We start from the raw sequence: 14472 nt of genomic DNA on the forward strand, positions 1-14472 counted from the left end.
TCAGTCTGGTTCTGGTACAGGTTTATCATCAGTCTGGTTCTGGTACAGGTTTATCATCAGTCTGGTTCTGGTCCAGGATCATTCAGGTCCAGAGCTCTCTAATTTAACGTCATAGTAAATCACATAAAACCAGAAAGAGTCCTTTGTGATGCTGGAAGTCTACATTAGGAGTTTTATTGCAGGAGCCTCTGTCTTGTGACCTGAATGAGTGCTGAGGCAAACTACATGCATGAATTGCCGCTGAGTTAGGATGAGGTCACCAGGGAATCGAGCCCCCGTCCCCAGAGAGGCCGAACGCGTCCACCATGAACCTCCAGAGAGCTGAGCACCATCAGCTGTTCCCCACAGTCTCAGTGAGACCCTTGCTAAGGTTCTGATCTTAGAGAATGGTCTGTTCTTAGTCCTCAGACCTGAGTCTCTGAGAGCTGAGGCTCAACAGTAACAGGGAACATCACCCACAATGCATTGCGATAAAGCAGACTTTCTGCTGATGGACATTGAGGATCTTCATGTTTATTCACATTAACGACAGGAGAAACATTTATAGACATGGTCATTTGTTCCAAGTTCTTCTGTGTTCTCTACACTGTTCCTTTAATTCTGATTACTTGGAACGTCAGCCATTAAAGCCCTAATTTGAAACGTTAAAAATGTAAATGAAACACCACATTTGACCTTTAACCTGCTAACTTCATCAGCTCAGGACCTTCAAGAAGTTCACTGATTGGTTCTTTCATAGAAGGAGGTCCTGGATCCACCTGTTTCTCTCTACTCAATTCCCATTCTTGATTAGCGTACCTGGTCCTTTTTTGGTGTCACCTCTGGAGAAGTTCCATCTGGTACGAAAATGTGTCATCTAGATCCTGCCAAACACTGATAGAGACCAGAGACTATCGTCACTAGGAGGATCACCAGAAGTATTTCCCACACAGGAATCAAAACTAGTAGTTATCTTCATTCTAAGCTCGACTAATCATCTCAGGGGGATTCAGTTTCCCTTACTGCCTCTGGAACTAGATGACTCTCCAACCAAGAACCAGTTACACCATCATCAACATGACCTCCAGGTCCACAATCACCTCCATAACCTCCAGGTCCACTATAACCTCCATGACCTCCAGGCCCACAATCACCTCCATGACCTCCAGGTCCACTATCACCTCCATGACCTCCAGGCCCACAATCACCTCCATGACCTCCAGGTCCACAATCACCTCCATGACCTCCAGGTCCATAATCATGTCCATATCCTCCAGGTCCACTATCACCTCCATGACCTCCAGGCCCACATTCACCTCCATGACCTCCAGGTCCACTATCACCTCCATGACCTCCAGGCCCACAATCACCTCCATGACCTCCAGGCCCACATTCACCTCCATGACCTCCAGGTCCACTATCACCTCCATGACCTCCAGGCCCACAATCACCTCCATGACCTCCAGGTCCACAATCACCTCCATGACCTCCAGGTCCATAATCATGTCCATATCCTCCAGGCCAACAATCACCTTCATGACCTCCATGACCTCCAGGTTCACAATTACCTCCATAACCTCCAGGCCCACAATCACCTCCATGACCTCCATGACCTCCAGATCCATAATCACATCCATAACCTCCAGGCCCACAATCACCTCCATGACCTCCAGGTCCATAATCACCTCCATATCCTCCAGGTCCACAATCACCTCTATGACCTCCAGGCCCACATTCACCTCCATGACCTCCAGGTCCACTATCACCTCCATGACCTCCAGGCCCACAGTCACCTCCATGACCTCCAGGTCCACAATCACCTCCATGACCTCCAGGTCCACAATCACCTCCATGACCTCCAGGTCCATAATCATGTTCATATCCTCCAGGCCCACAATCACCTTCATGACCTCCATAACCTCCAGGTCAACAATCACCTTCATGACCTCCAAGTTCATAATTATGTCCATATCCTCCAAGTCCACGATCAACAAAGACCTTCATGTCCTAGAGGTATACCATCACCTTGATGGCATCCAGGTTCACAAACATCTCAATGATGTAGGGGACATCACAGCAGTTCTATAATGCTGAGCTTATACAGCTCTGCCTTCATTGCCTCACTCTGCTGTTATTGCCTAACCCTGCCTTTATTGCCTAATCCTGCCTTTGTTGCCTCTTACTTCATTGCCTAATCCTGCCTTTGTTGCCTCTTACTTTATTGCCTCACTCTGCCTTTATTGCCAAACCCTGCCTTTATTGCCTAACCCTGCCTTTATTGCCTAATCCTGCCGTTATTGTCTAAGCCTGCCTTCATTGCCTAACTCTGCCTTTATTGCCTAATCCTGCCTTTATTGTCTAAGCCTGCCTTTATTGCCTAACTCTGCCTTCATTGCCTAACTCTGCCTTTATTGCCTAATCCTGCCGTTATTGCCTAACCCTGCCTTTATTGCCTAACCCTGCCTTTATTGCCTAATCCTGCCTTTGTTGCCTCTTACTTCATTGCCTAATCCTGCCTTTGTTGCCTCTTACTTTATTGCCTAACCCTGCCTTTATTGCCTAAGACTGCCTTTATTGCCTAACTCTGCCTTTATTGCCTAACCCTGCCTTTATTGCCTAAGACTGCCTTTATTGTCTAAGCCTGCCTTCATTGCCTAACCCTGCCTTTATTGCCTAACTCTGCCTTTATTGCCTAACCCTGCCTTTATTGCCTAAGACTGCCTTTATTGTCTAAGCCTGCCTTCATTGCCTAACCCTGCCTTTATTGCCTAACTCTGCCTTTATTGCCTAACCCTGCCTTTATTGCCTAACTCTGCCTTTATTGTCTAAGCCTGCCTTCATTGCCTAACCCTGCCTTTATTGCCTAAGACTGCCTTTATTGCCTAAGACCGTCTTCATTGCCTAACTCTGCCTTTATTGCCTAATCCTGCCTTTGTTGCCTCACCCTGACTTTATTGTCTAAGACTGTCTTTATTGTCTAACTCTACCTGCACTGCCTAACCCTCTCTATTGCCTAACACTGCCTTCATTGCCTAACTCTGCTCTCATTGCCTAACTCTGCGTTTATTGCCTAACCCTGCCTTCATTGCCTAACTCTGCTCTCATTGCCTAACTGTGTTTATTGCCTAACCCTGCCTTCATTGCCTAACTCTGCTCTCATTGCCTAACTGTGCCTTTATTGCCTAATCCTGCCTTTGTTGCCTAACTCTTACTTTATTGCCTAACCCTCAGTGTTTTTATAACGGAATATGGAGAAACTGGTACCCTAAGAAAGGTCATAAAGATCACTTCTGTGGGACTTTTTACCTTTATGTTTGATTCCATGATTTCAAAGGTCTCAATAAAACACTTGAAGTTGTCTCAATAAAACACTTTTCTCTCAGGTTTTCTCTCAGAAGTTTTTATTTGAGCCAAAAACAGAACTATTAGAATGGAACAATAATGAATAATCTGCTGTGTGGTGGTCAGGAACAATTATCTGATCAGAAAAAAATAAACCTGAACAATGACCCAGACACATTGATCACATTGATGTTCACAGCCTGACGACAGCTCACACATCACCATTGAACGATCTGATTAATCAGGCTGACTGACCATAGATTGGTCTAAGCAATCATCAGTCAATCAGTCTGATTGATCATCAGCGACTCATGTAATAAAATAAATATATAATCAGCTGATTCTCCTTACAGTATGTACAGGCTGAGGCTGAGTCAGCACTTTTATCGGTACAGGTAATCAGCCTGGATGTTGGCGGCGATCTCTGCCTCCCACTTGTCTCCGTTGTTCAGCAGCTTCTCTTTGTTGTAAAGCAATTCTTCATGAGTCTCTGTGGAGAACTCAAAGTTAGGACCCTGGGGGGAGAGAGACAGAGATGTGACATCTGCATGTCAAAGGAACCATTGGACTTCCAGGAAATCTGAAACAACAGTGACACCTGCTGGACGAACCCATGTATTACATTAACAACAGACATTCATGTTCACTGTGCAGAAAAAGTGGAAACATTTTATCAATAATCAATGGGTCAATATATCAATCATCAACGGGTCAATATATCACTATACCGCATTCCACATCATTATGCAAATGATGTTTTTCTCTGATTTTCCTAAACATTAATGCAAATGACACTCGGAATATTTTTCAAGTCATCAGTCGTTAGAGCATAATTCAAATGTTTAACCAATAATAACATTATTTTTTTAAATATAAAACTCAAAATGCACTGTTCCACATTATTATGCACAACAGAGTTTCAGAATATTTTATAGGTTGTAAAGAACTGAAAGTGGTCATCCATTGTCATTTGCATTAATATTAAAATCAGAGAAAAATGTCATTTGCTTAATAATGTGGAACGCGGTGTAATCAACGGGTTAATTCATCAATAATCAGTGGGTCACTTATGAATCATTTCTGGTCAGTGTTGAAGTCTAACATCTCTTATGAATGGTTCCTTCACTCAGTGATGTTGACCAATCAGAGCACAGAGAATCGAGAGCTCAGGATAAACCTGATGAATGGCCTCTGATCTCAGACCTGAAGCATTCATTGGCTAAATCTAACTGATTTGTACACTCACCTCAACGATGGCATCCACAGGACACGCCTCCTGACAGAAGCCACAGTAGATGCATTTGGTCATGTCGATGTCGTAGCGCGTCGTCCTCCTGCTGCCGTCAGTGCGAGTCTCTGCTTCGATGGTGATGGCCTGAACACACGGACAACCATAATGATTACCATAGTTACTATGTGGGTACTATTAAAGGAACAGGAAGTGATTTTAAAAACACTGCTGTTAGAGGGTAAAGGTCAACAGTCATCTCAGTGAATACACTTGGGACTCTGACTAACAGGTGTACGGTTAGAGAGTGTACCTGTGCTGGACAGATGGCCTCACACAGCTTACAGGCGATGCAGCGCTCCTCACCTGAAGGGTACCTGGGGTGATAAATACAGAAAAGTCTGTGAACCCCTTGAAATTCTCCAGTTGTCTGTACTGATGGGTCATAAATGTGATCTGATCTTCATGTAAGTCACAAATACAGACAAACACGAGCCATTTAACCCAAAACCACGTCAACGATTATAATCAAGTCTAGGAAGTGGAAAAGGAACTGGACCCTTAGGCTAGTGACTCTAGGCTACGTAGTGCTATGGCTACTTTGATATGGGGTTTTGATATGTAGGTAAAAATGGGTTGTTTGGGCTTGTAGCTGAGCTTCTTTTGTTTAATTTGATGTGTAACATGACATTTTTGTGCAAAACTAGAGTGCACAGAGAGCAAGGTTGTTTGGATCAAGCTAGCAGGACCACATTTGGTCCCGCTAGGGCTTAAACCAATCACTGAAACCAGTCAGCATCTCTATTCATGAGTTGACCATACGCAGGAGGTCAGAGGAAGACGTTGCTTTCCAAAGAAACATCACTGCCTGCCTAAAGTTTGCCAAGGAGCACGCTGACACTCCACAACACCACTGAGAAAATGTTTGGTAGACTGATAAAACTAAGGTTGAGTTGCTTGGGAAGAACACTACAGTTGGTGCAAAAAAGGGAAGCCCAACCCAACCTGAGAACATCAGCCCCATTGTGAGGTACGTCGTTTGTGGCTGCTTTGCTGCCTCAGGGTCCGGGCCGCTCGCCATCATGGAGGGGAAAATAAATCCCCAGGTTTATAGAGGTATCCTACAGGATCATGCCAGGGTGGCCGTCCACCAGCTGAAGCCAGAGCCTGGACCTGAATCCAATAGAGATGCTGTGGAATACCTCAAAAGAGCTGTTCATACCAGACATCCTGAGACCCTGGCTGAGCTGAAGCAGTTCTGTAAGGAAGAACGGTCCAAAATTCCTCCTGAATGTGTTGTGCAGGTCTGATCAGCAGCTAGCAGAAACGCTTGGTTCAGGATTTTTCTGCCAAAGGAGGTTCAACCAGTTATCAAATCCAGGTTTGACTTCCTTTATCCAGCAGCCTTGTGAATGTCTGATGGCCATGTTCAGTCAAACATTTCTGTGGGATTAAGTTAAGCACATCTCGTTTGTCTATACTTGTGACTTAGATGAAGATCAGACCACACTTGATGACCCATTAAAGCAGAAAACCAGATCATTTAAAGGGTTCAAATACGTTTCCTTATCACAGTAAATAAATAAATCAGGTTTGTATTTGTGTTAAAGCCTTTCTTCCTTGTATCGATTTATGTCCCGATTTAAACTTTTCCTAATTGTTGATTACAATGAGCTGCACCGTGGCAGTCAGGCCAGAATCTGGCTGCATGGTGTAGTCGGAGCGGCCTTTAATCTCCGGTTGGTTAGAAGTCCTGAAGAGAAGGGTACACACCTGGACTATGACCTGAGTGGTTAACTCAGCAGGCCACGAGCTGTGGTGATGCTCTGATGTCATCATGACCTGTGACTAACCTAGGGGGCATAGGTGTGCTGAGTGTCTCACCTGCGCAGGGCGTGCTCTCCTCTGAAGCGTGGTGACAGCGGTCCCTTCTCAAACGGGTAGTTGATGGTGGCGGGCTCTCTGAACAGGTAACTCATGGTCATTCCCAGACCTGATCAACACAACGACAGAGTGCATTAATGACAGAGCTCTGCAGGATGAAACCCAGTCTGGTCCATCTTCAGACAGGGGAGACACAACCAGACCGTGGTCTACCACAGAAACCAGGAAGAATCAGGTGATTTTAGGCCATCCTGGCATTTTCATGATCAAACGGTCATGAGGAAGCCATTGTTCATTGTATGCACCAGCATTTGAGCCAACTTCACTCTGCACCTCAGCTTCAGCACGTCCTCGTTGATCTAAGCCTTCACAGATCAACAGGAAGAGGGATGGAGTGATCACTTGACCCAGATTTAAAAGCACCGGGGCCAGCGTGGGAGGGTGGAAAAATCACTCTCAGAGTGATCCATTCCTGAGAGTCTGGCTATCATCATGCCTGAATAATTAACTGAAAATGATTTTACAGTTTTTACACACAGTGACAGCTGCAGACTTTTATTATGGGAAACTGTGTGAGAATAATGAATCATATGAACGAGGCCTGATGTGCAGAGGGAAGACTAAAATAGTCAGTCAACATAATGTTAATAATAATAATAATAACATGAAATAATAGTAATAATAAATACAAGAAGAATAAAGTTATCATTAAAGTGATGTTACCTCTGAAGAGTTCGGTCCACAGCAGCGTCTGAGCAGCTCGGTCTGTGATCGACTTCACATCAGTCGGGAGCTCCTGAGCATTGACATACTCTAAACACATAATGACAGACTTTTATTAAACCCTGATGTCCTCTAAAGCCTGGTTAGCCCTCAGTGTTGGAGCTACGCTGAAGTCTCTGAAGCATCGGTGTATCTATGGGCTCTGTAATACTCCAACACTGCTCACACTTTAGTGTTTGTTAGACGAAGCTTAACCAATACTCACTGAATCCTCCTCTCTGAGTCGACACACTGAAGGATCTCAGCAGGTTTTTACCCAAGCAGACAGAGCCTGGAGGTAAAGTATGAAAGACAAGCAATGGTTACCATGGCGATCACTATCATACACCAGTATGTTACATTTAGTCACCTGGAAATGTGTGGTTGATCTTACCTGGTCTGTTCACAGAGTACAGCAAACGCAGGGAAGATGCCATCACTGCTTAGAGCTGCAAAAACACAACAACAAGACAGCCAATCAGATTCAGAGCTGATAATCAGAACAACAACCAGACAGCCAATCAGATTCAGAGCTGATAATCTGAACAACAACCAGACAGCCAATTAGATTCAGAGTTGATAAACAGAACAACCAGACAGCCAATCAGACTCAGAGCTGATAAACAGAACAAAAAGACAAGCCAATCAGATTCAGAGTTGATAAACAGAACAACTAGACAGCCAATCAGATTCAGAGTTGATAAACAAAACAACTAGACAGCCAATCAGAGCGTCTAGTGTGTTTGGGTGTTCCTGTTGTTGTGATCCTGCTGGGGTTCTTGTGCTCATGTTTGTGCTGGATTGTTGTTTTTGAAGTCAGACACATTTGCACCATGGGTGAAGTTAACCACAGAGTTAGAGTTCTTGTCTGTGACTCTAGATGTTCCTAAAGGACACTAGTCCGTATTCTTCATCAGTATCATGACCTTGCTCTGAGGAAGACTCTCTGCCTTGTTCTTCTGGAGGAGTCCACTGTGTGCACACGATGCCTCGAGAAATGAACCTTTGCTGAACCGACTAGCTGGAAAGCTTCAGCCCTTCATCTCACCATCACTAGATTCTACCGAACATCTCACTTTCCACTCAGCACTTAAAGAACACCTTAAATTACAGACTTTACTGAGTCAGACCAGGGCCCCCCTGTGGATCATGGTACTGCTTTAAGTCAGACAAGAGTCCCTCTGTGGATTATGGTTCTGGCTCTGGTCCTAGTCATACCAGGATCCCTCTGGTCTGACTAGAACATTAACCCAGGTCTCTCTGGCCTGACTAGAAGTGTAATCTAGGTCCCTGTGGTCTCTGACCTGAACTAACCCTGTTAGCCGTTAGCACTAACATGCTAACAGAGCTGACCAGTCTAAACTGTTATGGAGTCAGTTCACTCGTGAAACCAGCTCTTTCTTAGAGGATTAAAATCCAGTCACTCTAGTCAATATCTAGTTGGTCCGGTTAATCTCTGGTCAGTCTAGTCCTAGTCAAAGCTGTACCCGGTGACTGCTATGCTGACATGCTAACGGTTAGCTCAGTCAAGGACTTTTGATCAGAGGTCGGTCCAGGTGAATAACTCGAGCTTACTCTGCTAGATTAACGTTCGGCTCGGATTGAGAGTCACTGACGCCTCTAATCGATCAGAAATAACCTTACTGATCATTTAATCCGACATTTTATCAGGATAACTCACCGCTCTGTCGCTATTTGGCCTCCTCAACCAGAACAGCGGACAACTTTTGGAACGGACCTGCGTGCACCGGAACCTACACAGCGTGATGACGTCAAAGCACCGCAGTGACGTGAGGATCTGTGTAAAGCGGAGTGAAACTGAATTTACTGTCTACTATGGGATTGTTGTAAAACGAGCTGTTAATAAAACATAAAATACAATCTAATAGAGGCAGAGACGAGAAATATATAAAAGAGAACTGGTGGAAGATTAATAGAATGACTTTGTGCTTTAACAATTTGTTTTTGTGGATTCGCTTTATTTTGTAATTTTTGACTCATTTCATGATTTTAGTTTATTTCATTTGTTTTTTGTTTTTATTTTGTATTTCAGTATTATGATTTATTTCATTTGATTGTATCTGTATATTAACCCTTGTGCCCTTCTTAAATTTACTACCCTCTTTACACTTTCGAGGCAAAAATGTACACCTGCAGAAAAATTGCCATTAAATCAGCATACATCAATATTTTTTCTTTTTTTTTTTCATAAATCTCTTTAACAACTTCAGACTTGAAATATTTATTTTCAGAAAAAATGAAATATTTCAAATAATCAAACTGGCATTTAAAGGGTTAAAATCTTGAACATAATTGAATGTTTGGTAGTTTTGAGCCGGTCTGAAGTTGTTAAAGAGATTTATGGGAAAAAAAAAAAGTAGAAAAAATGTTGATGTATGCTGATTTAATGGCAGTGTTTTGTCATGTTCATTGAGAGAGTATGAATTACATGTAAGAGTAAAACATGTTGGATTTTAAAAATTTAACTAGAAAAAAAGTTCCTGTAAAAATTCATGCCACAGGCTGTAAAACTGACAAAATGATCACAAGTTTAAATTAAAAAAAAAAGGTTGCCAAAAATGCCCAAAGAGGGTACAAGGGTTAATTTATTAGAAATGCTTTATTAACCCTTAGAACATGATAGTGGTCCTAAATATCAGACATTACTGTAGGTGAGATAAGGAGAGTCTATAAAAACACTGCATGTTTTATAAGATTATGAAAGTATTTATAATTATTTTCTTACATATTTATTTTAATTTGATTTAGTACAGAGGACAAAACATTTAAACAGGACAGCAGTCACTCACCTGTGGCAGGTAAACAGAGCGTGTGATTTTAATGAACAGACGTGTTGATGACTCTGTGATCTCTAAGACACTCACCTGTTTACCTGCGAGACGCTCGCTGACAGTAAGTCTCCTCGCTCCTATTTTTATATATCTATGAAATTCAACTCTGTCATAAACCTGTCAGTTGGATTTATTATTTCAGAAATATCCATCAGAGGGAGACTGAACCTTCATTCTGATGTTAAACTCTCAGCATTTTAATCTGAATTAATCCAGATTAACTGACTGTTGAAAAAGGACAAACTAAAGCCAGGTGTAAAAATGTAGCAGTTTCTACAAAAGCTGATAACGTACTTTTACAGTTATAACGTACTGTAGTAACATAGATGTGCAGATTTAGCAACTGTTGTAAAAAAACGTGTGCAGTCTTTACCTGATCTGTTACATCCTGTTACTGTTGGTTACTAGGAACAAGACTGGGGGACAAGTCTTCATTAAAGTGAGTCCTGGTCTCTGAGTCTCTGTGGTTCCTGGTCTTTGAGTCTCTGTGAGTCCTGCTCTCTGAGTCTCTGTGAGTCCTGGTCTCTGAGTCTCTGTGAGTCCTGGTCTCTGAGTCTCTGTGAGTCCTGCTCTCTGAGTCTCTGTGAGTCCTGGTCTCTGAGTCTCTGTGGTTCCTGGTCTCTGAGTCTCTGTGAGTCCTGGTCTCTGAGTCTCTGTGAGTCCTGGTTTCTGAGTCTCTGTGAGTCCTGGTCTCTGAGTCTCTGTGAGTCCTGGTCTCTGAGTCTCTGTGAGTCCTGGTCTCTGAGTCTCTGTGGTTCCTGGTCTTTGAGTCTCTGTGAGTCCTGCTCTCTGAGTCTCTGTGGTTCCTGGTCTCTGTGTCTCTGTGAGTCCTGGTCTCTGAGTCTCTGTGAGTCCTGGTCTCTGACTCTCTGTGATCCTGGTATCCGAGTTTCTGTGAGTCCTGGTCTCTGTGAGTCCTGGTCCCTGAGTGTCTCTGTGAGTCCTGGTCTCTGAGTCTCTGTGGTTTTGTTCCTTGAATAAGATCTGAGGTGAACACCAGTTAGTTTTTCATGTTTAGACATACAATTCAATCATTCAAATTTGTTGATTGATTGATTGATTGATTAAATGATTGATTGATTAATTGATTGATTGATTGATTGATTGTTTGTCCCATCTCATCAGTGAGCAGTAAGGTGAACGTGACGGCGGCAGTGGAGCGTCCATGGCCCGTGGCGGAGAAGTGGCTACTGGTGACGCTGCTTGGGGTGGAGACGGTGATGGGTGTCCTAGGAAACAGTCTGGTCCTCCTGATCAAAGTCATGGTGGGGGAGGACAGGAGGCGTGTCCATGATGATCACCTGTTCTTACCTGCCAACATGATGATGTCATCACTTTCTTATTCTGTGTTTTAATTTTAGTGTCGGGGTCAGTTTTGCTGTCGATACTGGGTGCCGCTCATAAACCTCACTCTGTCAGACTTTGGTATGAATCACTATGACAGGATTATATTCTGGATTTAATCTCATAATGATACATTATTCATAATTATTCCATTTATCATAGCATGTATATTCACAGGATTATAATCTGGATCTAATCTCATAATGATACATTGTTCATAGTTATTCCATTTATTGAAGTATGTATATTTACAGGATTATAATCTGGATCTAATCTCATTAATCTGCATTATTCTGACTTGAATCATTTGTTAGTTATGTTAATTTAAAGATTATAGTAAATCTATATATGTATGAAAAATGATACATTGATGTAGTGTATTATTGATCACCTCCCTGTACTGATTATTGATTACCTGTGTATTCTTGCTTTTCTGTGATGAAGGCTGCTCCATCCTCATCATCAATGGATCATTCCTCGCCATGCTGACAGGTGGTCAAAGGTCACCTTGGTGTGAGATTGTCAGTTTACTGAAGTTTGCTTTCATCTCATCATCCATAGGCAGTATAGGTACTCTTTATCATCTCCTCTCATCACCTCCTCTTCATCAACTCCTCTTTATCACCTCCTCTTCATCACCTCCTCTTCATCACCTCCTCTTCATCAACTCCTCTTCATCATTCCCTGTCCTGTCCATCAGCTCCTCCTCATCACATCCTCTTCATCACCTCCTCTTCATCACCCCCTGTCCTGTCTATCACCTCCTCTTCATCACCTCCTCTTCATCACCCCCTGTCCTGTCCATCAGCTCCTCTTCATCAGCTCCTCTTCATCACCTCCTCTTCATCACCTCCTTCTGTCATCTCTTCATTTCAGCCATCCTGTGTGTCCAGCGACTGATAGGCCCCGCCTCTACCAGAGACGTGATCTTTGTTGTCATGGTGACAGCTTGTTTGACTTCCTGGGTAACAGGTGTGGTCTTTGGCAGCATTCCTGTGGTGTACACCTGGATCAGGTATAAAACAAAGCTGGTCCTCATGTCTCTGTCTGTCCTCATATCTCTGTCTGTCCTCATATCTCTGTCTGTCCTCATATCTCTGTCTGTCCTCATGTCTCTGTCTGTTCTCATATCTCTGTCTGTCCTCATATCTCTGTCTGTTCTCATGTCTCTGTCTGTTCTCATGTCTCTGTCTGTTCTCATATCTCTGTCTGTCCTCATGTCTCTGTCTGTTCTCATATCTCTGTCTGTCCTCATATCTCTGTCTGTCCTCATGTCTCTGTCTGTTCTCATATCTCTGTCTGTCCTCATATCTCTGTCTGTTCTCATGTCTCTGTCTGTCCTCATATCTCTGTCTGTCCTCATATCTCTGTCTGTCCTCATATCTCTGTCTGTTCTCATGTCTCTGTCTGTCCTCATGTCTCTGTCTGTTCTCATATCTCTGTCTGTCCTCATATCTCTGTCTGTTCTCATGTCTCTGTCTGTCCTCATATCTCTGTCTGTCCTCATATCTCTGTCTGTCCTCATATCTCTGTCTGTCCTCATGTCTCTGTCTGTTCTCATATCTCTGTCTGTCCTCATATCTCTGTCTGTTCTCATGTCTCTGTCTGTTCTCATGTCTCTGTCTGTCCTCATATCTCTGTCTGTTCTCATGTCTCTGTCTGTCCTCATATCTCTGTCTGTTCTCATGTCTCTGTCTGTTCTCATATCTCTGTCTGTCCTCATATCTCTGTCTGTTCTCATATCTCTGTCTGTCCTCATATCTCTGTCTGTCCTCATATCTCTGTCTGTGCTCATATCTCTGTCTGTACTCATATCTCTGTCTGTCCTCATGTCTCTGTCTGTTCTCATATCTCTGTCTGTCCTCATATCTCTGTCTGTTCTCATGTCTCTGTCTGTCCTCATATCTCTGTCTGTCCTCATATCTCTGTCTGTCCTCATATCTCTGTCTGTTCTCATGTCTCTGTCTGTCCTCATATCTCTGTCTGTTCTCATGTCTCTGTCTGTCCTCATATCTCTGTCTGTTCTCATGTCTCTGTCTGTTCTCATATCTCTGTCTGTCCTCATATCTCTGTCTGTTCTCATATCTCTGTCTGTCCTCATATCTCTGTCTGTTCTCATGTCTCTGTCTGTCCTCATATCTCTGTCTGTCCTCATATCTCTGTCTGTTCTCATGTCTCTGTCTGTCCTCATATCTCTGTCTGTTCTCATGTCTCTGTCTGTCCTCATATCTCTGTCTGTTCTCATGTCTCTGTCTGTTCTCATATCTCTGTCTGTCCTCATATCTCTGTCTGTTCTCATATCTCTGTCTGTCCTCATATCTCTGTCTGTTCTCATGTCTCTGTCTGTCCTCATATCTCTGTCTGTCCTCGTATCTCTGTCTGTTCTCATGTCTCTGTCTGTCCTCATATCCCTTTCTGTCCTCATGTCTCTGTCTGTCCTCATATCTCTTTCTGTCTTCATGTCTCTGTCTGTCCCTTATAATTCTGTCTGTCCATATGACTCTGTCTGTCCTCATGTCTCTGTCTTTCCTCATGTCTCTGTCTGTCCTCATGCCCCTGTCTGTCCTCATATCTCTTTCTGTCCTCATGTCTCTGTCTGTCCTCATAATTCTGTCTGTCCACATGACTCTGTCTGTCCTCATATCTCAGTCCCTCCTCATGTCTCTGTCTGTCCTCATGTCCCTGTCTGTCCTCATATCTCTTTCAGTCTTCATGTCTCTGTCTGTCCTCATATCTCTGTCTGTCCTCATATCTCTGTCCCTTCTTATGTCTCTGTCTGTCCTCATAATTCTGTCTGTCCACATGACTCTGTCTGTCCTCATATCTCAGTCCCTCCTCATGTCTCTGTCTGTCCTCATGTCCCTGTCTGTCCTCATATCTCTTTCAGTCTTCATGTCTCTGTCTGTCCTCATATCTCTGTCTGTCCTCATATCTCTGTCCCTTCTTATGTCTCTGTCTGTCCTCATAATTCTGTCTGTCCCCATATCCCTTTCTGTCCTCATGTCTCTGTCTGTCCTCATGTCCCTGTCTGTCCTCATATCTCTTTCAGTCTTCATGTCTCTGTCTGTCCTCATATCTCTG

The 14472-nt window shown here is 43.4% G+C and overlaps 1 protein-coding gene across 1 annotated transcript; it reads right to left on the bottom strand.

Annotated features, from left to right (window-relative positions):
- Positions 1 to 3363: 3363 nt before the first annotated feature.
- Positions 3364 to 8976, bottom strand: ndufs8a (NADH:ubiquinone oxidoreductase core subunit S8a). The gene is made up of 8 exons (XM_041784411.1): positions 8877 to 8976; positions 7590 to 7644; positions 7422 to 7487; positions 7157 to 7246; positions 6434 to 6542; positions 4863 to 4926; positions 4568 to 4696; positions 3364 to 3836 (listed from the first exon to the last, which is right to left on the bottom strand). The coding sequence occupies exons 2-8, from the start codon at positions 7630 to 7632 to the stop codon at positions 3705 to 3707; spliced, it is 633 nt and encodes a 210-aa protein (XP_041640345.1). The 5' UTR covers positions 7633 to 7644; positions 8877 to 8976; the 3' UTR covers positions 3364 to 3704.
- Positions 8977 to 14472: the final 5496 nt, after the last annotated feature.

This window comes from Cheilinus undulatus, linkage group 4, assembly GCF_018320785.1.
Source record: "Cheilinus undulatus linkage group 4, ASM1832078v1, whole genome shotgun sequence".
Taxonomy (NCBI): Eukaryota; Metazoa; Chordata; class Actinopteri; order Labriformes; family Labridae; genus Cheilinus; species Cheilinus undulatus.

Coding starts and splice junctions, on each gene's coding strand:
- ndufs8a (XM_041784411.1), bottom strand. CDS start 7,632: ATGGCATCTTCCCTGCGTTTGCTGTACTCTGTGAACAGACCAG. Junction 7,247..7,421: donor GACTCAGAGAGGAGGATTCA/GTGAGTATTGGT, acceptor TTATGTGTTTAG/AGTATGTCAATGCTCAGGAG. Junction 6,543..7,156: donor GTGGACCGAACTCTTCAGAG/GTAACATCACTT, acceptor TGTGTTGATCAG/GTCTGGGAATGACCATGAGT.